General features: G+C 44.7%; 1 protein-coding gene across 4 annotated transcripts in view; it reads right to left on the bottom strand.

The window, feature by feature from the left end:
- CCDC93 (CCC complex scaffolding subunit CCDC93) overlaps positions 1-25,466 on the bottom strand; it is an 87,260-nt gene that overhangs the window by 57,523 nt on the left and 4,271 nt on the right. For 3 of the 4 annotated variants that reach the window (XR_003001736.1, XM_024734476.1, XM_024734475.1), the window contains exons 2-7: positions 25,157-25,270; positions 23,583-23,677; positions 16,564-16,675; positions 12,458-12,556; positions 11,610-11,666; positions 2,859-2,959 (exon numbers count right to left, since the gene is read on the bottom strand). Coding sequence is in view for 3 of the 4 variants with exons in the window: in XM_024734476.1 (XP_024590244.1) it covers positions 2,859-2,959; positions 11,610-11,666; positions 12,458-12,556; positions 16,564-16,675; positions 23,583-23,677; positions 25,157-25,270 (578 nt within the window). In the remaining variant the exon portion in view is untranslated. The remainder of the gene's footprint in view (positions 1-2,858; positions 2,960-11,609; positions 11,667-12,457; positions 12,557-16,563; positions 16,676-23,582; positions 23,678-25,156; positions 25,271-25,466) is intronic. The other variant, XM_024734478.1, reaches the window with a different exon arrangement.

Below are 25,466 nucleotides of genomic sequence, written 5' to 3'. Positions count from 1 at the left end.
GATGATGGTGTTGGTGGTGATGATGGGGATGATGATGGTGTTGGTGGTGATGATGGGGATGATGATGGTGTTGGTGGTGATGATGGGGATGATGATGGTGTTGGTGGTGATGATGGGGATGATGATGGTGTTGGTGGTGATGATGGGGATGATGATGGTGTTGGTGGTGATGATAGTGATGGTGATGATGATGGTGTTGGTGGTGATGATAATGATGGTGATTGATGATGGTGTTGGTGGTCATGATGATGGTGTTGGTGGTCATGATAGTGATGGTGATGATGATGGTGTTGGTGGTGATGATGATGGTGGTGATGGTGATGGTGATGAAGAGGAAGATGATGGTGATGATGATGATGGTGGTGGTGATGATGATGGTCATGATGATGGTGTTGGTGGTGATGATGATGGTGTTGGTGGTGATGATAATGATGGTGATGATGGTGTTGGTGGTGATGATGATGGTGTTGGTGGTGATGATGATGGTGGTCATGATGATGGTGTTGGTGGTGATGATGGTGATGATGATGGTGTTGGTGGTGATGATAGTGATGATGATGGTGTTGGTGGTGATGGTGATGGTGGTGATGATGATGGTGTTGGTGGTGATGGTGTTGGTGGTCATGATGATGGTGTTGGTGGTGATGATAGTGATGATGATGGTGTTGGTGGCGGTGGTGACAGCACCTAACAGTTGACATTTCCTTTTTCCACATGAGACAAACTGTTCAAAATCCTTCATAAAGACATTGTTATGTAATCCTCATCAAATGGGAAAGATCTCAAGCAGTGGAGAGTATTGACTTAAAACCCTAAGGGAGGAGTAAGAGAGACAGAAAGGAGGCGAGCAGCCTGCCCAAGGAAGGGGAATAAAAGGACACTTCTTGGGGCTATAAGTTTTATCCCATTTGCTCTGTCAGCTGTAATAACCACTCTCTGGTTGTTCAGTCTCAGATCCAACAACCAACGCTGGGCCTGTCTTCCTAAAATCAAGAACCAAACTCTCACCAGAGGCTCAGACAACATTTGTAGGTAATAATGATGACATGTTTTTGGAGTCCAGCAAACCTGAGTTCAAGTCCCACTTTGAGGCTCTTACTAGTTCTTAATAGTTAGCAGTTGACCTTGGGCAGGTTATTTTTTAACCTTTCTGAATGCTGTCTTCATCATTCGCAAAATGGGGAATGAGCTGAATAAACCATCAGAATTCTCCACCTTCACAAACTCACCCTCTCTTTACCAGAAAAGCTTAAAAAAAAAAAAAAAAAAAAAAGGCAAAATAACCCCATCTCCTAAAAAACAAACAAAAAAAGGCTTCATCAAACACCCACCCCAGGCTCAGAAATCAGGAGTCAGCATGATCCCACCAATAAGAACTAAAGCTAGTTCTGAGATACATACTGGATATTGGAAAAAATGGAGGTATGAACAATACAAACTACCAAAAACCACACTTCCATAAGTCTTCTCTGGCTCCGGAACATGTGACACTCCCAGAGGCTGCCTCTCCAGCTCTGGCTCGCCCGGACCAGCGCAGTCTCGTGTGCCCGCCTGCAGCTGAGGGGTGGCTAGAGAGCCCCCCTCACAGTGTCCAAGGCGTGCAACTCGTCCAGTGGCACGGGACCTCACACCCGAAGGGCCCCGCATTTGGCTGTTGCCGCTGTCATGAAATCCTTAATGATTAATCATTATTCATGACTCTCAGGGGCCTAACATGCCCTGCATTTTCATTTTACTCTGATTGGGCCCTGCAAATTATGTCGCTGGTCTGGAGGTGCCTGACTCAGAAGCAGCTCAATTCGCAGCAACAGCTGGTGAGCTGTGGGGCAGCCCTCACGCTCAGGTCAGGGCCAGAACTAACAACTTCCTTTGAATGAAACGGACTAGCTTTCATTCTCAGGAAGAAAGGATCTGAGCCCGCATTACTCTCTCAAAAACAAACAAATGAACAAACAAACAAAAAGCGGCAACTGCAATTCCATTTGAGAGATGGAATAAGTAAGGCAATTAAGCCTTAATTTCCTTCTGGCTGTCTCCAGTACCCTAGAGGGAGAAGCCAGCAGATGCTCACTTGGAGATGCTAGTGGCAGTGCTGTTACTTCCAGCCCCCCAGTGCGGGCTGGGTTATGAGCAGGGCAGCACACAGCAATCACTCCGAGCAGAGGGGGGAGGAAGCACAGGAGACATACTCACATCAAGGAATCAGTGACCCTAAATAGAAAATTCAGGACACAAAGGAAGGTTAATACCCAGAGCCAAGCAAAAGATGCAACGAGGAGAAGCATTTCCGTGTGTGTGCGTGTGTGTGCGTGTGTGTGTGTGTGCGCGTGTGTGTAACTGAAAACTGAGGCTATAAGAACTGTATTTTTAAAAATTAGAGATGTTTTTAAGAAGTGACAAAACTACTTCTAAATTCTTCATTTTCCTGGTCAGGACAATTCTTCACAGGGAACCAAAACGATTAGACTCTGACACAAAGTAAAACTGCTGTAACTGCCTTCAATTCTTAGTTTACCTGAAGATGTTAACATATGGCAGGGGCATGAAGGGCAGCCCACCTGGGCCTCTGTGAACGCCCCACGCTTCCCAGCTCCCTGAGGAGGGCAGAGCCGGGGATGGGGGCTTGCTGAGGAACTTCAAAGATCAGGCCTCTACCACCACCAGAGAAGCTACCCACAGAAACTGAGCTAATTCCACACCAGGGAGAAAAGTCCCCGGTGCTGGCAATCACGGGCTCAAACCCGTAGACTCAGTCAGGTGAAAACCAACCAAGTTCACCCCAATGAAGCGATTTAAATTAGCTTTTCTTTTCAATGGTTTTATCAAATAGACACTTCAGACTGGGCCGCCTTCGTTACCTGCCATATTCCAAAAGCGTCGTGTGGACCCGTGATTCTTCATCCAGAAGCTCCTCTGCTCCCCGCTGGCGTCTGTACTTCCGACGGGGCTTGTAAGCATCCTGAGAAGTGGATGGGGAGGCCGGGAGTTACTAAGCGTGAGGAGGCTGGTCCAGCCTGCCAGGGGCGGGAGTCCTTTCCCATGGCAGTGGGTGTACAGGTCCCCTTCAGGAGGACAGCTGGCACATGGCGACTGCCTTCAAGGAGTCTGCCCCTTTGATTTTTATACTGGAGCAAATATTTCCACCCAATCTATTGCTTGTCAACTTTGTTTAATCTTGTTGGGTTTTTTTTGTCCTATGACATTTTAATATTTCATGCAATCAAACTTATCAATCATCTTACTTCCTAACCCAGGGACTGTAAAAAAAAAAAAGGCTCTTGTATGTTATTTTTATAGATTATATTTAGCCTTTTAATCTATTCAGAATTTTTTTGGGGGGGTATAGTGAAAGGTAGGTATCTATAGATATATGTTTTTCTCTGAATGGAAAATTAAGAATCCCAACATCATCAGTTTAATAGTCTATCCTTTCCTTGATTTAAAATGACAACTATATACATATATATAAAACATGTACCAATATTACCCTCTTCAATTCCTCTTGCTTTATGAGTCTTTATCCTGTCTCCACTGTTCTTTTTCAAATTTCCTGGCTATTCTTACACATTTTCTCTTCCAAATGAATTCTAGCATCAGCTTGTCAAGTTCATTATGAAAAACTGTTGAGCTTTGACTAGAATCACACCAAATTTATACATTACTTGGGAAGAACTGACATCTCTATAATACTGAAACTTGCCTTGAAAAGCAAGATTTATCTCTCTATTCAAATCCTTTTTATTCTTGAATAAAATTTTCCAGAAAACAATACAAATTTTCCAGTCACTACATATCCAGACCTTTCTACCACCCAGAGACATAAACTGTGCAACAATCACGGATATACATGTTAACCTAGAATGTTTAAAAAAAAAATTCTCTCATGGCATAGAAATCTCCATTACCAGAAAAGGAAAGTAAATACAAACCCTTCACAGATATATATCTGTTTACAAAAGTGTTTTGAGGTTTATCCTTAAAAAACTTATAAAAACAACAAAATGCACTTTAAATTTCAATGACTTTTTAAAATTATTAAAGTATTATTTAGTTATAAATGTAGAAACACAGACCTCTTTTGTGTAGGACACATTCTGAAACTGCATATATATATTTCCTAAACACAAAGTACACGGCTCGTAGTAGGTGCTCAATTAATGTAGGTCTTCGCCCACAGATGACCTGGTTTGTCGTTCTACCTCAAATGAATGTCCTTCTTGACTGCCAAACTGGCATCAAACAATACCTTAATAATATTTGCTCAGGACTCTGGGTGCAAACAGGCAGCTGTTTGTGCAAGGTATTCCAGTTTGTCCCTGGATCTTTCCTTCTCCACTAAAGGAGTTCACCACACCTAATCTCTACCTGGACATCACCAGGACAAGCACACTATCAGGTTTCTCTAGACAGTGGTATTTTAATGCTAATTAGAATTGTTCCCCTCTTGATAATTCTTGTTAACTTTATTATTATCTCACTTTTTGTTATGAAAAGTTTCAAACATACAGAAAAACATCCTTTCTGTAACAGATATAATCTCAACAATTTTGTGGAAAAGGAATGAAACCGGTGCTGGGATGACCCTGGAGGGTTGTTCTTCTAACTCACTGCCGCAAATATTCCTAGGTTGCTGCTGGTGCCTACATGAATAGGAAGCTCTAAATAACACAAAACAGATTTATGGGGAAATGAAAAACATAATAGACCCACAGGACTTCAGTTACTGTGTACGATTTAATTTCCACGGAGCCCTACCGTTACAGCAGCACTATATGATCGAGCTTAACTGCTACTTTCCTTAGTTACCATTCATAGAGTCAACGACCCCAGACAGGAAACTGGAGTCTAAAGAAGGACTGACTCCAAAACAATAGCATACTGAAACCGACAGCCACAAGGACCTTTTATCCTGCCAAACAATGACAAACGTTGGCCTTCGTGTAATTATCCTTATACTTTAAAGCACGCCACGTACATCACACCTTTTATATTTTATAACTACACCATGAGGTAGAAGCAGGGCAGATGCCATTACCTCCACCTTGCTACTAAAGAAGAAGAGATTAAATAATTCGCCTCTCAGTTACGGTGGGCAACCCCTTCAGGAAATACCCAGCGGGCAGCAAGACAGCCACGAGCAGCCACTGCCCTCCAGAGCTCCAGGGGACCGGACCACACCCAACTCAGCAGGAAGCACATCTCAGTCTCCTAGGGCTCACCTGGCAGCCCAAACCCAAACCCTACTCTAACGGACACACCTCCGCCCACCAGCCCCTGAACAAATGCTGCCTTCCACCCAGAGAGGCTCCGCTGATGTTCCCATCAGCAAGTACAGAGCCCTGAAACACCCCAGAAGAAAGTCGTTATAACTGAGACAAATCAGGTTGTTTTCTTCATTCTCACATGAATAAAACAACCACCACCACCACAAAAATGAAGCCCTGGGAACTGAGTGAGGGAATGATGAGAGACGGATGGCAATCATGTCTATGGGTAGGAAAGTTAGCTAGGGAGGTAGGGCTTTCTCCAGACACCCCTAAACTTTGTCCTTCCTCTATTCTCTTTTACATGAGCTCCGTTGTACAGGCCTGTCTTCTGTTCTTTTTTTTTTTCGGTACGCGGGCCTCTCACTGCTGCGGCCTCTCCCATTGCGGTGCACAGGCTCCGGACGCGCAGGCTCAGCGGCCATGGCTCACGGGCCCAGCTGCTCCGCGGCATGTGGGATCGTCCCGGACCGGGACACGAACCCGTGTACCCTGCATCGGCAGGCGGACTCTTAACCACTGCGCCCCTGGGGAAGCCCCTGTCTTCTGTTGTTTGAGGTCCGGCACAAGTCCCATCTCAGGTCCCCTTGAGTTTGTACCAAACAGTGTAACTTGGTGGGTAAGAATGAGGTCACTGTTTTGTATACATGAGCCAAGATGGCTTCCGTATATCGACTCCTAGCTTTACTTCTTCACAGCAGGCTGAGACCCACAGCTCAAAACCCTCCAGCGCCAACCTCAAACTTTTCACAGACCCAGTTGTTTAAAAGATGGCCCCACTAAGCAGAGTTTAGCGGTTTACAGCCTGCCCACGTTGCATGCTCTACAAAACCGCCCCTGACATTTGCAAACCACAGATAGGATAAGCCCCGTGGCTATAAAGACCCCAGGCTGCAGCTGCCCTTCAGATTTCTCTAACCTGCCCCGGCCGAGGCTTCCTCGTTTCCTTGCCTCCCCTTCTGAATGGTGGCCCCAGCGCCTAGGCCTCAGGATGGCCTGCGCACTGACAGCCTCCCCACCCTTCAGGCAAACCTGTCAAAGCATCGCCCAGAGACGCTGTGTGTGCTACTGCTAACTCCCCGTCACATCTTTTCCCTTGATGAGTCCCGAAATCCCTTGAATCCCTTACAGCTGCAATGCTCCTGCTCTCACCTCATACCCTAGAACGCGGTCTGGCACACAGTGAGTGCTCAATTACTATTATGGAATGAATACCTATGGAGTCAGACAGACAGGGTTTTAACCCATGCCCCATTACTACCTCTCTGATTTGGGGCAAATTACTTTAACCTCTGAGGTTTTCCATCTGTAAAATAGGTATATGGAGAGAGTCATAAGGATTAGTCAATCTATTTAACGTTACCTGATACACATTAAGGGTTAAGATATACATACATGCATATATTTGCTATTATTGATAAAATGTACTAATGTATATTTTTTTACTTATGCTGCCACGTTTACATTTCATGTCCTGGAAAGAAAGGTCCTCCTCACAGCGTTTCCTATGGAAGAAAACAGTGGAGTTGTAGTTTTAAATGACCTGGTCTCTTAGGGGACCAATAAGAATTTTTTTTTTTTTTTTTCCTTCTGTCCCCTCTGTTCTCATACAAAATTCTAAACATTACCAAGAAATGCTCAACAAATAGTAAGCAAATGTATCTTTGGGGGCTTTGGGTAAAATTTCACAGCTACTCTTTACTCAAGGTTGACAGGGAGTAAAAGACCTCACTGCACAGGTCAGATACTTCATGAATATGGAAGGCAGACAGTTCAGAAAAGGAGGAAGTAGACCGTACCACAGCACATTAGGTGAGACAAATGAGCGATTACGATTATGATGTGAAAGTGGAAGGGTAAGGGGAGGCCTGTCCTGGGCAATAGTTTCATTTTCTTATGTCCTTTGAAAATATCACCTCCCATCAGGCAGGCCTTCTACAAAGCGGCCGCCTATTCCGTAAAAATGAGATATGGAGAAGTCAAGAAAAGAACACATTTCAAAGGAGAAGCAGAAGTACTGGGAATAATCCCCAGGATGAAGAAAAATGAGTCCAAGACAAAAAGAGAGAACACTGGAAGGTGATGAGCTCAGAAGTTGAAAGTTCACACAACAGCCTTTCTGCCAGGCAATCGGGCAAGAGGTACTAACAGATTGAGGCATAACCTCTGAACCAACTCCACTTCATGGAATGCAACCCAAGTAAATAATTAAAGATAAAAGAAAAAATTTAGCTATGGGGATGTCCTACATAATAGCCAAAACAAAACAAAACAAGAAAACCCCAAAAAACAAACTAAGCTAGTTAAGTTAGTACCACACAATGCATGATGTACAGCCACTGAAAATGCTATGGAGGTGTATTTATTGGCATGGAAATATATCCTTGATTATAGTGTTGAGCAAAATAACCACACAACAAAACAGAATATATAGTATCACGTCACTTTTCTGTGATCTCTAATTTTCTATATTGATATCCATAACTATGTATTTCCTACTTGGAATAACCGTGGTTATCCCTGGCTGGTGGTATCATGGGTGATTTAGTCTTTGTACTTTCTCTCCATTGTCTAATTTTTCATTATTACCACAGTAGTAGAATGAAAGAAAAATAACCTTTTGTAAAACAAAAAAATCATGCATCAAAAAAATAGATGAGCTACATAACCAAGGATGAATGCAAAAAATTGGAACAGGCCTACAAAGATGGCTAAAGACAAGACAAGCTTATATTCTTATAAGCTAAAATTTTTTGAAAAATATTAAAATGTTTAATATTTATTTTTAAAAAGACACGTAAGCAAGAGTAAGTAAAGTCTGCTTGTTGAAGCACAGTGATAACTTGTTAATAGATGGAAGAAAAAGACAACAGGACAGTCTCCACTTGGCACCCATTCTCCAGCTGGACAAATGGTCTTCAAACGGGCAAAGGCAGAGTAGATGCCCTCACAAGGGCAGAGTACCCAACCACTCTGCATGCATTTGAGTCTCTGGGACCCTGATAAATAACACCCCAGGGTCCTGAAATCAGTCAGAAACATTAGGGCCAAATCAGTGTCAGGGATATGCAGGAAATCAGAGACCAAGTGAAGAGTGAGAAAACTAGAGATGCACCAACACCTGCTGTGTCTGAGGAGCCAGATGTCAAATGAAAACCTGGCTGCCTCTTCTCAGCTCTGCAACTGTGTAAGGAATTTATTAACCTTTCTGAGTTTCAACTTCCTGATTTATAAAATGGAAATGTAACGCATAAGTCCTTGAGTGTTGATGAGTATATGAGATAATGCTTGTAAAACGCCTCATTAGATGTCAAGCACATAGAAGGCACTCAGTCAGTACCCGGCAGCTACATGCATATTTTATAGAAGGCTGGCTCTAGAAACCTGGCACTGTATGTAAGAGCGAATTTTAATCCTTAATTTACCATTCAGAGTTTAAATTTGGGATTCTACATTTGTCAGTAAGGGGTAGGTAAGAAACAGTGATGAGACATCTGAAGGGCAGAACTGGAGAGAGGCTGGGAGGAGAAGAAAACATTCTTGAGAAACTAAGACTTGCAAAGAGCCACACCCTGGTCACCTAGGAAAGACTTTATTCCCTTTACAAGGGGAGGGACTCTCCTTGGAGAGAGTGACAGCAGACAAAACCCAGCAAGCTGTTTCATGTCTTACACTGACTCACAAGAAGAAGACAGGGACATGGAGCCCCTGACAAGCTCCTGGGACCCTCACTCCAAGGCCGCAAGCAAGCGTGTGCAGCAGTGGTGGGTGGGAAGGATGGAAGTTAATGGCAACAGAGCTCAGCTCAGAAACCTAAGAAGACAGCATCTAGAAATGGGGGCGTATTTTCAGTAGACAGAGAAAGTAGAAAACAAACAAACAAAACCCAAAGGCCAGCTCTGGCCATCCATAAAAATTTTTTTATCATTCCTGTTGCAAATGCATTGACAGTCAACGGAGGGGTAAGTTCGCACATAAAAAAAGGAAATAAACTAAGCAATTTGAACTATTATCAGAGACCTACAATTTTTTTTCCATTTTCCTTTATCTTGATATTATTTTCTAATGAGCTGCAAACAGCATTTTATCTAGCATTTTATTGCATCCTGGCTCCATCATCACCAATGTGACCTAGGGCAACCTACATAACCGATCTGTGCCTTAGTTTCCTCACCTGTCAAAAAAAAAAAAATACTATTACTTCATAGGGTTGTGGTGAGCACTAGATAAGTTATATATAAATGCTTAGAACAATGTTTGGGCCCTATATATTTGTCACTGTCATTATCTCCCTAAATTCCATTAAGAATTTAAGTCATATTGCCAAGCAGAAGACGATTATCTTTAAAAACTCCATTACAAATGAGAAGAAGAAATAATGTGTCTCTAGAGGCCTGAAATGTTTAATAGGTAAAGAGACATCAGGCCCAGTTTGATCAACAGCTACACTGGCCTTTTATTCTTGGTGATACAGCCAAAAAATGCAATGTTTCTCACTCTCTACCCAGGGCTCCAAGTGAGATTTGCACATGAAGATATTCAATTAAACGTTAAATATTTTTTACACTGTTGATACTATGTATAAAACAGATAACTAATGAGAACCTATTGTATAGCACAGGGAACTCTACTCAGTGCTCTGCAGTGACCTAAATGGGAAGGAAATCCAAAAAAGAGGGGATATATGTATACGTATAGCTAATTCACTCTGCTGTACAGCAGAAACTAACACAGCGTTGTAAAGCAACTATAAGCCAATAAAATAAAATAAAATAAAACAACATGCTGAAAATATCAAAAAAAAAAGAATTGGATTTTATAAGATTTGATACAGTAATATATGCCTGTAGTTGTAATTTTGGAAAAATAAACTTCCTACAGCTTCTTAATTAAAAACAATTAAATAGTTTTTACGTTATTGTTTTTACATAGGTAATACACAGACTTAGTGTAAAATCCAAATAGTACAGAGTTTATAGGGAAAAGAGAATTTCCCTTCCTCTCCTGCCACTGGCTCCCCAGCTCCCTGTATCAGAGGGAGAAATGAAAGCATTTCTTTTCACTTCTTTTAAATGAAGCATCATTTAAAACAAGGGAAAGCAACAGCACATCCAACCAATTGGTTATTATTTCTCATGAAAATGCGATTAGGAGGAACCTTTAACAGCATACAAGACTCTATATTGGTAAGTGGAAAAAAAAACTACAAAATTACATTCAAAGTATAATTCTAATTCACTATAAAAATACACATTAAAAACACAGAAGACATATGTCCAAGCATCAAAAGTGGCTGCTTCTGTGTTGTTAGATTAAGGTTGATTTTCTTCCTCTCATCTATCAATCTTTTTAAAGAAAACTTTAAAGATGTTCTAAACTGAACATCTACCTCACAACCAGGAAAAAAATTACTTGCTGTTCTATCATGTTCTCTTGGTATTATTATTTAATACTGCCACCAAATCTGAAAACGGCATCTGGCTTCAGAGTATAACTATGTTAAAGGTTTTCCATTTCTCCCATTTCCAAAATGGAACTGTGGAAAAGATACAAATTACAACCATAAACTGACAAAGGCTTTTTTGTTTTAAATGAGCATTTCACGTCTTTCATCATCAAACTACTGTTATTCTTTTCACAGTAATCACCTGGGGAGACCACACATTTATTCTTAAAAGTAAAAAAAAAAAAAAAAATGCAGAATAACTCTAGATATTATTTTCTAAAGAAAGTGAATTTACACCCAGGCATTGAGGCTCCATTCCCATCAGCTCAAGGAGGAAGGCTGGGGGGTGAAGGCTGACAAGGTCCTGCTGGGCTCTGGCCCAGAGTGTTTTCAAAAGGCCCGAAGCTCTCCTCTGGCCCTTGCACTGGGGAAGTGGGCACATGAGTGCAGACCCTGTGGTTAAGATACACTGTGCTTGGGGACAAAGGCCATCCCAGAGTTTCCCACACAAAGCTCAGAAGCTACTCTGCCTCTCCAAAGGCGTCATGGTGGTGGTCACCTCAATGCATCAGCTCTAGTTTGTCATCTGCTCTTTGGAGCTATGTGAAGTTTACAGCTGCCGCTGGCACAAATGAGGAAGAGCTTCGGGTCTGGGAAACTGGAACTAAGGGAAACAGGGCAGTGGTTGTGGCACGTTCTACCCTGAACGCTGGCATTGGGTACCGGGCACGCACGGCAGGCAGGGCCTCCCTCACATGTGCACCTGAGATCAGCTCTTGGGCAACCCGGCAGATAGAAACCTCGGGGGGCAGGGGCTTTTGTGATTTAACTCAAAGGGCTACTTGGAGGCTACGACCCTACGTTCTTCCCTTACAGAAGAACACGGGCAGGGAACTCACCGAGAGGTCAACAACTGTCTTGATGGCCTTTTCTTTTCTCTTGATGAAGTCATCATCCTGCAAGACAAGAAGACACAGGGATGAAGCAAATCTTCCTGCGTAAAGACTGAAACTCCACTGGACTGCTCAGCAGTCCGTCTTATAAACTGACTTCTCATCACAACTTTGCCTGAAGAAGTCTCAGTTTTCTAACAAATTGGAATATATCCTGCATGGGAAAAAGCTAGGGCCTCTGCCGATGGCTGCATAACAGATCCCTATAGCCGGTGAGAAAAAGGGGGACCACAGAGTGTAGTGGTGAAGACAAGCGTTCTCACTTCAGATCCGTATGAGCTCTGAAACCTCAGCAAGTTACCTAACCTCTAAGCCTTAGCTTTTCCACCTGCATAACGGGGATGATACCGCCTATCTCAGGGAGCAGTCGTGAGGATCAAAAAACAGAAGGTGTGTGATGTGCCGGGACTGGAATGTGGTATCTGACAGTGGCCAGCTCGTATTGCTGTGATGACTATTCAGCTGTTACGGTAGGTGCGTCCCAAGCAGGTGGGCTCTCGAAAACCTTTATATGACTGTACAAAAATACACTCTTGTAATTTAACAAAAGGTCCAGATCCAGTATCAAAATTGAGAGACAAGGACAAAACTGTAGGGCTTGACACTCAGTGCCCATTTAAACAGGCAATTCTAATGAACCAGGAGGCCCAGTTTCAGGGCTGATCAGGTAGGTGGGGGCAGGGAGGCCACACAGGCGGGCGGGAGTGCAGGGGAGCCTGAGCGTACTCTGCACCTTCCCAGGGGTCCCTCACTGTGCACTCCGGTTCCCAACTGGGCTAGAAAAGAACACTGACCTCAGGGAGACTGTAGGTTTTCTGGAACTGGGAAATGGAGTAGGAACGGATATAGTCGCCCATCTCTTCTTTTGTTTCTATAGCTCGCTTCACCAGCCACTGGGGAAGAAAGTGAGGAAACGTGAGCCGACGGGGACGAAACACACTATGGTAAAGGCCAGCTCAGAGACGGCACAGGTCCTGTGCCTGAATCACAGAACATGAACTGCCCAGGCGGTGAATAACCACCAACACATACTGCCCTGCAGGAAAAGCAGCTGCTGGGTGTCTGGATGCTGAGATCCAGGGGGGCCTGAGCTGACAGCCGTGCAGCAGGCTTCGGGCCTCGCTTCAGGTGCCCAGGCCTCAGTTTCCCTCTCTGCTAAAGAGGAGGTGAGAGTATCAGTTCCCTTCACGTCACAGAGCAACTGTGGGAGCAAATGAAACACAAGTACTAGACAGCTCTGTAAACACCTGGAGCCCGACACAAACAGAGCTGTCCCCCAAACCTCCCTGCGCCTAGTGGCTGATCTTACTGGAGCTCTCTCCTTCCCGTGCTGCTTGCACCACAGACCAGAGGGAGGGAAGGGAACCAGTGAGAATGCCTAGTGTAACCTCGTTTGATAGGTGGGAAAAAATCCCCCCAAAATTCAGACTTGAGACCAGGTGTACTGAGTACAAGCCCTAGGCTTCAGGTTAGCTTGGCACTCACAGCATAGCTCTCGAATCCACCCAACGCTATAAGGTAATTGGCACTGGCCGCGTTTTACAGAATCGGAAGCTCGGAGAGACGACATGATCCGCCCACCGATCCACAGCCAGCAGCCACAGCTGCCGGCCACATCGGGACACTGCGCGTCTGGGCTTCACGCCACGTGTCCTAGGTCGACCGGGTCGATACGCACAAGGAGCCGCTCCTCATGCCCGCTGACTTACAACTCGAGGGAACTGAAACACACACGTGCACACACCCATGCCCCACAGCCTGCGGGAGGCCCAGGAGCTCTGAGGGTGAGAATGCAAAGTGCAAAAAGAGCCTTTGCTTCTCCTCCTGACTCTTCATTCATTCCCATTATTACTAAAGAACTTTATGGAGGGATGCCATCCTCTCTCCAGGGAGAGCTACTACATCTCAGGAGCAGTGTCTGGACAGTAGCTGTGCTTCCCCGGGGCAGGGCCACACGTGGCAAGGTTCAGACACATGCACATGGCACAGGGCTCCTGCGGGGACGGCAGGAACGTGCGCTCAGGGAGGGCGGCCAGCTCAAGTAAAGGACACACGTAGGAAGCAGCTGCCCAGGACAGCAGTGGCTGCAAATAATTCTATGAGGAGTATTCTTTTGTTGCTAGTATCTTCCATTTGTTTCCATTACTCCACTCCACCCTACCTCCAAACAGTGACCTCAGGCACTGACTAAAATCCAGAAGGGCAGGGGCAGAAAGTCGGACGGCATTTGGGGCTACTCCAGCCCCTCACCTGTACCCCAGCACCGGCCCTGGACATCTAAGGAGGCTGAGTCACTGTTCAACTCAATTTCTCTCTGCTTTGCTTTGCATCAGGAGATCCAGTTTCTGGCCTTTCATTGTTGTTGCCTTTTCAGATCTGCCTCTGTTAATTAGATCGACACTGAGTTGTAACTTGGCTGGATCCTGGAGAACATGCTCAGATGAGGAAGGCAGAGCCCGCTGATTCAAAGGATTCAAAGGATTCCTTAGAGACCCGACCGCTGTGTTTTGGACTTCCCAGCATGAAGGGCTGCTGAGGGAACCTCTAGGACAGCTGAGCTCTGCCATAAGCCCCTAGCATTTGAGAAAAATACCTACCCTCACAGGATTCATGTGCCCCACATGGGAGAAAAAGACGTGACCTGGAACTACCAGTAGCCGGAAGTTAGCTCTTCTTTCCTCCTGGTTGCATTCAGAGAGTGTCACCACAGCTGTGCTAAACAGCACGAACAAGGGTGGTGGGCCTCTAGTCCCACACAAGACAACCAGTTCAGTGGTTCCCAGTGGCTGGTCCACAATTGCTCTTTCACTGGTGTCCGGCAAAACAGAAAACTACAGGCATGTGGTGAGTTTTTCATAAGGCTACATGTATTCCATTTGAAGGACTGTCCTTTATTCTGAGACTGTGAGTTAAATGGCCTTTCTTTTAGGAAATGGTAAAGAAAGCAAAGTAATTGTTGCCTTTAAAAACGTCCCTTCCTGCCAAAATACAGGTTGCAACCACAGGTCAACCTCTATTTGCGCTTCAAAATTTTACAGATCCACGAAATTAAGATATGGGGTAACCATTTAGAGAGGCTCTCACATCCAGACAGGAAGCCCTCTGACATTCCGCTCACAACACAAACATTGGATACTCAAAATGCCCAAACCAACTGTAGACAATCACTTCCCTTTCATCCCCTTCTCATATATGGACTAGAGTTTGGGTCCTCAAAGTTCTAGCAGAGTTTTGAGTAAGGTCTAGTCACTAGAGATCCAGGCTTCAGGGGAAAGGGTGACAACTTCACAGTATGATGGGGTTGGAGGCTTCTGTAAGTATCTACACAGACTCCCTACTTCTTACTTTCACAAAATGATTGGGTACCATCCATCCCCTAACAAACAAACAAGTCAAATCCTGAGTTCAAGTCCCAGCCTCAAGTTTACAAATTTCAGTTATAAATGTCAACATATTTGATTTGCAGTCTAGTGCAGGGGAAGATCCCCAACAGCAGTAACAACAACAGAGACAACTATATAACACAAAGCACTTACTGAAAGGTGCCAGCCCTTCAATCAAGTGCTTTACACATACTAACTTACTCAGCTTCCATCCCACCAGGTAGGTACTATTATTATTTCTAATTCTCAGGTAAGAAGTTAAGTCATCTGCCCAAGATCACACAGCTAGAAAGTGGCAGAGCCAAGATGTGAACCCAGGAAGTCTCCAGAGTCCAGGCTCTTAACTGCTACATTACATAATCTGAACAGAATCACAAAACCCCTCCCGCAGGGGCTGTGCGGCTTTCCTCGGGGTGGCTGAATGGTGGTGGAGGAGAAAGTACAGGCTTAAAGACAAGGAGTTGAGAGGAATCTGCCTCTCCGCTCACTAGTTCTCTGCCCTTAAGCAAACTGATTATCCTTTTCCGAGTCTCCCTTTCCTCAGATGTCAGACCGGCATAACAATAGATGCTTCAAAGAACTCTATTAGGATCCGAGGCAAAGTACTGTCCACACAGCAGGCAACGAAGTTAAGTTCCTTTGCTCCTCTTCTTTCTACGGTGCCTGGAGGAGGGGCTGAGACACAAGAACCGCACAGAATACGGGGACTTGTACAGCACGGCCACTTAATCATGGGGCCTTGGGGAAAAGCCGGGGTGGAGATAAGTCTCCCGTTAGAAATTTAGTCCTTTGTAGGACTGAATGCCTACAAAGTGCCAGACATTCCAAGAGGTGCCGGAGACACGAGAGCAAGCAGGACAGCCATGGTACCTGCCCTCAGGAAGCTTACGGTCTGATGGGAGAGAGGTACAAATAACCAAACATTGAATGGACACGGTCACAAACTGCAGTGAGGAAGCTTCCTGTGAGGGTAGGGAATATGCCGTATAAGAGGATATAGCAAAGGAACCTGCTCTAGATCTGGCAGTCAGGGGAAGCTTTCTTGAGAAGGCTTGATGGAACTGAGATCTGGAAGATAAAGGTAAGGAGAGAAGGGAAGACCTTCCCACCCTGAAAGGCCCCGTGACAGGAGGAAGCACAGTGTGTATGAGGAAATTTGAAAGAAAGTCAGAGGGGCTAGAATAGAAAGAACAAAGAAAAGCAAAGAATAAACTGAGGCTGGAGAGGTCAGAGGGGGCCAGCGCGTGGGGTGCGATGGGGAGCTATGGGCTTCCATCTTTACCAGAAGGGCAATGAAAAGTTACTAATGGAAACATTCAAAGACCAGAACAGGTGATGGTGTGAAACTAGGGTAGACTGAATACTGGCAACGTTCTGAGGAGTATCATTGTGTTTTGCTGCCACCAAATCCATACCACACCCATCAGATCCGGGATCTAGGCCAGACGGCCCAAGAGCCAGACCCATTACAGGAATTCCAATGTTTGGAGGGCAAGAAACCCCACAGATGCTCTTACCTGGACAACAGGAAATATGTGAATAAAATCCATCCCCTGGATCTGGTGGGGCTCCAGCTGGTGTGGACATTTCATTCTTGGCAGGACGGAGACAATTTTTTCTGATAGAGCTCTGCTCAGAGAAAAACAACAAGCCAAGAGTGAGGACACACCAAGTGGCTCTTAAGACATCTCTCAAGTCTGGCTGCGACCCAGAGGGATCTGAGTTTTCTCAATACCAGACCACGACCACGTTTCTCCTGGCTGATGGCAAATTGAGAAAAATAAGCACAGCTTAGGCTTGTGTGTGTGTAAGGACACAAAACTACCTTCATCCTTAATTCTAAGGTCGTGCTCATCCTGCTTTTTATATTAAAATATTTTGTTCCTTGAAGTTATGGCGATGTTTGAGGTAGTAGCTATTTTTTTTAATGTCCTTACGTGGTAAAATAAAAAGTTATTAGTGCTGCATATTCTTTTACATTTCACTTAACTGCCCTACTTTTTCCAAGTCTGGAAACCATTAGGTTAAACATTTAAAAAATTGTTCTAAATACCATGCAAGCAACAAATAATTACCAGACTCTGTGCCAGGTGCCAAGAATATTAAGACAAAACATGAGGCCTCATGCTCAAACAAACAAACAAACAAAGAAGTTCTCTACTCCAATACAAAATATTTTTGAAATAAAAAATAGCCTTTGGGAGCTTCCCTGGTGGCACAGTGGTTGAGAGTCCTCCTGCCGATGCAGGGGACACGGGTTCGTGCCCCGGTCTGGGAAGATCCCACATGCCGCGGAGCAGCTAGGCCCATGAGCCATGGCCGCTGAGCCTGCGCGTCCAGAGCCTGTGCTCCGCGATGGGAGAGGCCACAGCGGTGTGAGGCCCGCGTACTGCAAAAAAAAAAAAAGTAGCCTTTAATTTTTTTGATACTCTAAAATTAATCTTAGGTTTGGAGGACCCATACGCCCTCATTCTTCCTTCCAGAGAGAAGGTGCTTTCCACTTCTCACGAGGGACACTTGATCTGTCTCCAACACCTTGCTCAGCCTTCTCTTGAAGTGGCTGGAGGAAGAGAGCAGGAGTCAGGCTCCTTGAGGCCCAGAGAATCGCCTGCCTCAGTCAGGAGCTGAGCACCCGCCCCGCTGGACGCACAGCTCAGCCCTGGCCTGGGTGGGGCAGTTTAATGGCAGGAGTGATAGAGGGACTTGTGTGCAAGTCCACTTAACCACAGATTTAAATCTTCTCTAACCAGCTGCTATTTGATCTCCAACTGTCTGGTTCCTATTTCTTATACCTTAATCGGATCACATTCAAAAGGAGAGAACAGAGGTTATTTAACGGGTCTGCTAACCCCCAAAGCCATGGTACAAAGCCTAGGAAGCCTGAAAAACAAGTCACAAGCTGTGGCCTTGTGAGGCCATGTGGAGAAATGGGAGCTCTGGCTCAGCCTATGGATAGTTTAGGTTACACCCCATCTAAGACACTAAAAAAAAAAAAAAAAAAAAAAAAAAAAACGTAGCTAGTTACAGCAGCTACTGTGGCCTCATCTCCAAGTGTCAGACTTCTCTCTAATAGATGAAGGCCCTGCTGAACAAGGTCACCAGGTTCTTATTAGATGCTTCAAATGCAGTAAGTTTGGGGTCTATCTATCAAAAGTATTTCTTGTTCAAAGAAATCTTGTATACTTTTGTCTTTCTGCAGTTCCATAATCCTTCTCAGGGGACAGACACCCTTAAGACCGACATCTAACTCAGGCCTGGATGAGTACTTACCTTACCTATGGTCCCTTTAGTATGTCTCATGCCCTTACTCTTGGTAGCAACCAAGGTAGCAATCTAGGGACAGAAGCCAAACAGCTCCCAGAGAATGATCCCATGATCCCTGGAGAACATGCTACAAAACGATGTTTATGTCTACAGTAGCTTTACAAGGTGGGACCAAGGTTAAAACTGCTGAGTGGAAACAGTCCCAGTCCCAGCTCCACTGATCACAATATCAAGTCCAATATGTTAAGAGAAAAAATTTGGAGAGGGAAGACTGATCCCTGCTGCACACATTCACGGAAGGAAGGACTACCCACCTCCCAGAAGTACACGGGAGGACATTTTCACTGCAAACAGAAGGGGTGTGTGTGTAATTTATCCAAAAGGTCCGAGACGGGGAAGGAAAGTGTCATCTGACTCCCAGCAGCCCCTGCAGGCCCTCCTTTCTGAGCAGCCCGTTCCTAGGACACATGCATCTTCTCTGCCACGAGGTACATGTCCTGCCCCAGTTGAGAAGCCTCTGGTCGTCCAACTCTTTCTGGGGCCCAAATGGGACAGTTTAGTAGGAAGGATTGGCAAACCCATTTGGCAACATAGCTAAGGCTCTCTCTCTGATAAGCTTTACTTTTTAATGTGATTTTCATAAGACGCCCATTCCTTGTTCCTTAATTTCTTTGCAACCTGTGAGGGGAAGAGGTGGATGCCTAATTGGCCCTGCTCCCCAGACTCCAAGCTTAGCAAATGAAGATGGTCCCCAGCTCCGGCTTTGTGTCCTTGCTCAGGGCAGGTCTTCACTAGGCATTCACATCTTGGCTCGGCCGGAGGAGAGCGCCCTCTAGTGGCTACAGATCTGTGGGTCTGTGTAGGGTTACTGATTGCCTGCAACCGGTCAGCAGCTTCCAAATCACCATCCAGCCAACCCTCTACCTTCAGACAAGGTTCTCCCTGGCCACTCCTCAGAGACGGCCCACTTTCCCAGTTCATAAGGGCCCTGAGGGAAGGACGCCCAGGGTCATCTCAGGGTTTACAACCCTCTTAAACCCGCTTCTCAGAAATGACTGCCAAGTCTGCAGTGGGGGTGGGGACCGGAGGGAAAGAGGCCGGCTGAGGGGGCAGGAGTCAGGAAGGCTTCTTGCGGAAACCTACCAGCCTCCATTCGGCTTCTCCCTGGAGCTCAGAGGAGATCCTCTGACTTTCTGAAAATCAGGGAACATGACAGTCTCAGAGGTCACCAGATGGGCTTCCTAATCTAAGATTCCTCATCTAACAAGCTCACGTTTCATTACAGGTGACAGGCTTGACTCCTTAGCTTTCTGAGTGTTCAGTGCACTGTTTCCTCCTCCACTGCAAACAGTGTGAAAGAGAGTGAATTAAACCAGGGTCTAAACTCCAAGTTCCATCACCTACCACGGAACTTCTGGCAAGCCACCAGGTCCCACTGGTCTGATGATCCCATCATAAAACAAGGGGTAATCCCTGTCCTGCCTGTTCAAGGGTTGCTGTGAAGGTAAAATAATAAAATGCATGTGTAAGTGCTCTGCACACAGGCGGCTAGTAAATATGTGCTGTAGAAATGAACCCAGTTATAAGCCTAAAATCTCATTTATGGACCTCAGAACATAGCACTCTGTGGTAATGGGGTTTTAGGACAGGCTGGGGATAGAGGGTCGAAGCTCATGGAACCCACAAGAAAGAAGGCTCAAGAAGGAGGACAAGGTCCCAACAGAGCCTGGAAGATAACTGTGCCCTGTACACAGGCAAGTGTGCTCCTCAGGGGTGCTGCTGGCCCCCCCTCACAGCAGCTGGGGTGTGCGGAGGCACTGCAAACACACGGCAGTATTAATCTGATCTGCAAGTAACCAGAAACTTTGCGGGGGGGACCCCAAACACAGAACATATTCCAAAACCAAACAGAAAAGATTTTTGGCTAATTCAGGGCCCTATGGCTACACCATTTCTCCTGCAGATAAGAAAAGACCCAACTGTCTGATGCACTGCTAGGAGTCTGCTGGGTCTTTACAAGTTAACCCTTGTCAACTGTTTTGCCTTCAATTGTAGTTCATGGCTGTGCACTTAAAAGTTACACATCAAATACTTAGCAGGGAACACAATACGCCCTCAATCCCTTATCCAAACCCTTTAGGAGCAGATGTGCTTCAGAAGTCAGAATTCTTTAGATGTTTGTACCTTAGTATACCTAAGGGGCATATACTGTGTATTAGGTAAGACCCAGTGAAATCTAGAGCAGTACCCTATAATCAAAGAAATGAATATTTCTGCAGTAAAACATATGAATATTCATATAAATGGGATCAATAAAGACTATAAATAACCTTAAGTCAGTTCAGGTCATGTGTTGCTTCCAAATAAGTTTTGTATTGGCACTTGAAAGAAAAAAAACCCATTTTCAGTGTTTTTAGATATCAGAAACACAGATAAGGGATTGAGAATCGTAGCCCAGAAGGAATGCAATGGAAAGATATCTCAGAACATTAGGGGTGCCACAGGTGGAAGAAGCAATCAGCTCAAATTGGAACAGAAAGAGGCTTCAACCAAGAGCGTACTCAAGAAGACAGTGAATTCATGTTAGTGGACAGACTGATTATGAAGCTGGCTGGTGTTCATTACAGGTGAAACTACGTGCTTCTCTGTCATCAAGGAAAAAAAAAGGCAATCAGAAATGCAAGGGAAAAATGCCGTATAAACATGAAGCAAATTGCAGTGTGCTTGATTCTCAATGACTTGCACAGACCATCTCCACCTGCTCGGGCCAAATACTTCCGAATCACCCTCAGCTCCTCTCTTACGCTCCAAATCCAATGTCATGAAATCCTGTTGGTTCTACCTTCAGAACAGATCCAGAATGCCACCACTGCCAGCCCACCGTTCAGGGCACCATCATCTCTTAGGAAGATTACTATAATACACTAAAGAATCTCCCTGATTCCCCTTAATTCGGTAATTGGACCAGGGTGCCTTCTTAAACACAGAACAGATTATGTTCCTCCTCTGCTCAAAACCCTCCAAGGACTTCCCATCTCACACAGAGTAAACCCCAAGTCCTTACTCTGACCCACAAGCACCGCACCTGATCTGCCTCCATGACCTCTCTGCACTGACGTCCTCTGCTCCCCACTCCGCCCTCCACTGCAGGCAAGCTTCTGCTTGGAGCCTTCATGGTGGTAGTTCCCTTTGCCTGGAACCCTCGTCCCTCAAGTCTTAGCTCTAGTGTAGGCCCTCAACGAGGCCTACACTAACCGAAAACAGCTGCCTCCTGCCCTACGTCCCTCCTCATAGCCCTTCCCAGCTTTAATTTTTTTCATAGCACATATTATTTCTATATATAATTTAGTTATTGATTAAATTAGTTTTTGGTCTGTCTCCCCCAATAGACTATAAGCTCCATGAGGGCAGGACATTTTTCATTAATGTATCCACAACAATGCCTGATTGTTCAGTAAATGTAGGCGTTTGATATTTACTGAGTCTATGAATAAATGAAAACAGATCGCTTTTGACTATGATACATTGAATATTCTCCTTTAAACAGCACGATTATGGTCCAAAAGATTACAGTTCCTTCTTTCTGACCCCATCACAATTCTCAGTTCTTATTGTAAATACTGTTTATAGATTTGCTTTTAGAATTTATCTGTAGATTAAAGCACAGACAATTTAACTGCTACTACAGAAGAGACTATAAATATTATATGCTAAACATTATGAAAGTGATGTCATGATGGTACATGGAGGCTGAAGGACAGAAGGAAAGATAGAGATACTAAAATGTTTACTCAGTTAGGACCTAGGAGAAACCACCTTATGTTAATGGGTCAAGAAACAGAAGCTTAAGTAGATTCAAATTATGCAAGTGATCACAGAAAAACCAGAAAACAATTAAAAGAGTGGAAGATGGAAGACAAAGGGGATGTAGTGAGTGGTACAGGTGAACCAACTGCCTCCTCTCATTAGACTTGAATGAAACAGACTGTATACATTGTTGGAGATGTATTAGTGACCACTCTGAAGAATCTAAAACCTGGACAGCCAAGGATGACTGTTTCCAGGTAATAAAACTGGGGTGTAAAATAGGAAGGAGGAGAAACATCAGCTGTATGTTTTGCTCCCTTTGGTAGTATTTGAATTTTTTTTAACCTTCAAGTATGTAACACCTAAATAAAAACAAACAAAAGAACAAGAATATCATCTACCTCTGGATTGAGCTGGACCGACAGGGAGCAGAGCCACATGCCTGGACTCCATCGTACCCTCCCAGTGGAGGACTTTTCACTGCGGGTCGCTGGACATGATGCCACAGCCCCACACAGGTGTTAGGACACAGAGCCCACTACTCATGGCCGGGCACCGATGACAGTATCTCTGTGTCAAACAGCATGTCCTCCTTAACAAGGAGCCAAGAGACGCCTTTTGGTCTTAGTGTTAAGAATTTTGGTGATTCACAGGGACCTATTTTTCTTCTACTGTATGGAAACTGTATATTGGGTAATTTACCATGTTTTTTTCTTCTTTTCGCAGTCAAATCTGTGTCCCACCCTTGGAAAAACAGGGCCTTTATGGCCCCTCACAGGTGTGTCCCTTATCCTCAACTCTGCCTTTTTTTTTCCTTTTGCTTTGCTTCGCTTCTCCAGTATTACTGCTCCCCATGCGTGTTTGTAAACTATCTTTAATCCATTTAGGGGAGGATAGGTCTTCAGAAAAATGAGGAAGTAAGTCACAGAATCATACAGATCTGAGATCACAAACCCTCCTTCCTACAGAAAAGAGAACTAAGGTTTGCCCAAGGTCACACGGCTGCCCAGGGCAGGGCTGAGCAGAACTGGGGATCCCAATGGTCTCATGAAATCACCAAGCCCCTGCTGAGCTACGGACGACCAGCCAGGGCACCCTCCCCTGACACTTCCAGCGAGGAGCCCAGGCTGCCTTCTCTCGATGGCAGGCAAAGTGGGGCTCTGCCTTACCCAGAGGCAACGGGGAGGGAAAGAGTCCCCTTCTCCCACCTATTCAACTTCCATCCACATTCACTGCCTTTGGAAAGAGATACGTGAGCAGTCGACAGAAACTGTGATCAAGGAAAAGCATCAGAAATAGCCTATATAACATTAGAATAACATTAGGTGACTCTCATATGTTAGCTGTGTAACCTTGGCTTCTTTCAGCCTATAGGTAAACCATCTAACACAACTTCTGGCACACAGCACACGCTCAAGAGTTAGCTCTTTTCTCCCCCTTCAGCCTCTTAAGCCGGGTAACTTACATTTTCTGACCTATTGTAGAGTTCTCCTGAAAGAGCAAATCAACATCCACATCAAAGTTGCAAGTGGTGATGCACCAGGTCATTCCTCCTACCACCTGAAAGACACAAAAAAATACCTATTTTCTCTTCCTAGTTAGGGAAGAGGGGAAGAAGTGGAAGGTAGATAAAATATAAAGAGTTTTTATATACAAAATTGGGTACCCTCAGAGAGATAATACGTGTCCTGACTCCATCCACTACAATTCACCTAAACAGCACTGCTGACCACTGTAAAGCTTTCTGCAAAGACGGGAACAGTCTGGATCTGCACTGTTAAGTACACTGCTGCTTGCCACACGCAGTTACTGAGCACTTGACTCATGGCCAGTGGACTGAGAAGCTGACTTCTATTACTAAATGGACCTATGATGCATAGATCCTCTTTATACTGATGGGACAGACATTCACTCTCAGCTGGGTGAAGTCTTAATCCAATTACAGGCAAGTGCCAGACTGCAGAGAAATTATGTATTTTATGGACCAGATATGTGGGTAACAAGGGTGACGTTCTGTGACTCATTACTTAATTTCCATACATCTCATTTTTTCCTACTACCTAAAGGAGATGAGAAACCTTGCTCTAGTTTTGTCATGGGATTTCTCGGAGATGCAGATGAGACTAAGGCTAAAAATCCATTCTGAAACAAAACATTTTTAGACACAGCCTGATGTTAGAAAAGAACAACAGTGAATCTTATCCCTGGCTATACTGTAGACTCATGTGAGATGCATAATAAAATACAGATTCCAGGGCCCAGCCCAGACCTAACAAACCAGATTTTCAATGGCTGAGGCCTAGATATCTGTATTACAAAAGAATCTGTGATATGCAGCCAGGGCCGTGGCCCATGGGAGGACTCAACGCTTTCTTCCACCAGGAAGCTTTCCCGGCCTGCCCCAACTGATCTGAATGCTTCATTTCTGTGCATAGTTCACTGTGGCACTTACCGAATTGTGCCATTTAGTCTATGCACGATGTTTTACTTGCCTTTCTTCCCTACTCTTTAGAAGTCAGGCTCTTTGGGAGAAGGCCTTTGTTCTTATCCTTGTGCCCTGAACACCTACTACTACGCCTTGTGCATAAGAACTGTTCAAGGTTCTGCTGAATTAAATGACTTCATCCCATAGTGATTTCTTCCTCCTCTAAACCCAGCGTTTACCACCCACAGAATACCTGGCAATTGTCTGTGAGCGCCCCGACTTGGGATAGCTCCCTATTACCTCAAATTATTTTATCTTACATAAACTTTATCTCCCCACCCAAGCTTTAAGTTCCTTGAAAGAAGGAACTATTTATTTTGCTTATTTGTATATCTCAAAGCTTCGTGCACAGAAAGGACTTCAAGGTGTATTTATGCATACATGATTATTTTCTTTTAATAGGAAATGTGAACACTTCCTTAATGAATCTGAATCCAGGAGAAATGGCAACAAGGACGTAGAGAAAGTAAAAACACAGCCTCTTCCTCCTTTCCACAGTAAACCATGCCGTCCTGACAGAAACTAGTCTAATGCTTAGAAAGACTTTGTCTTACCTTGTCAAAAGGTGACAAGCCTTTAATTCTTGCCCTGAAATACCCAGCTGCAACCAAGAGCTCCAGAATCTCAGTCAACTTGACATTTTGTTCTTCATCTTCTCTTGTTTCTACCTAAAACAAAAGCAAAAGGCTGGTAAAAGCTACCTTGAATAAAGGAACACCAGGTATATTTCCGATGCCACAATCTCATTGCCAAGGAGCAGGTGACATTGGCTGTGTCACGGCATTCATGCCGGAGCGTGGGGACACACTGCTGCCAGAGTCGCACAGAACAGGGTCCCTGGTCCTAACCTGCTGTTAATCGTCT

The sequence above is a fragment of the Neophocaena asiaeorientalis genome, unplaced genomic scaffold (assembly GCF_003031525.2).
Source record: "Neophocaena asiaeorientalis asiaeorientalis breed wild unplaced genomic scaffold, Neophocaena_asiaeorientalis_V1.1 scaffold32, whole genome shotgun sequence".
NCBI classification, from domain to species: domain Eukaryota; kingdom Metazoa; phylum Chordata; class Mammalia; order Artiodactyla; family Phocoenidae; genus Neophocaena; species Neophocaena asiaeorientalis.
Note: the sequence above shows the minus strand (reverse complement) of the source record. Positions and strands in the feature narration are given on the sequence as shown.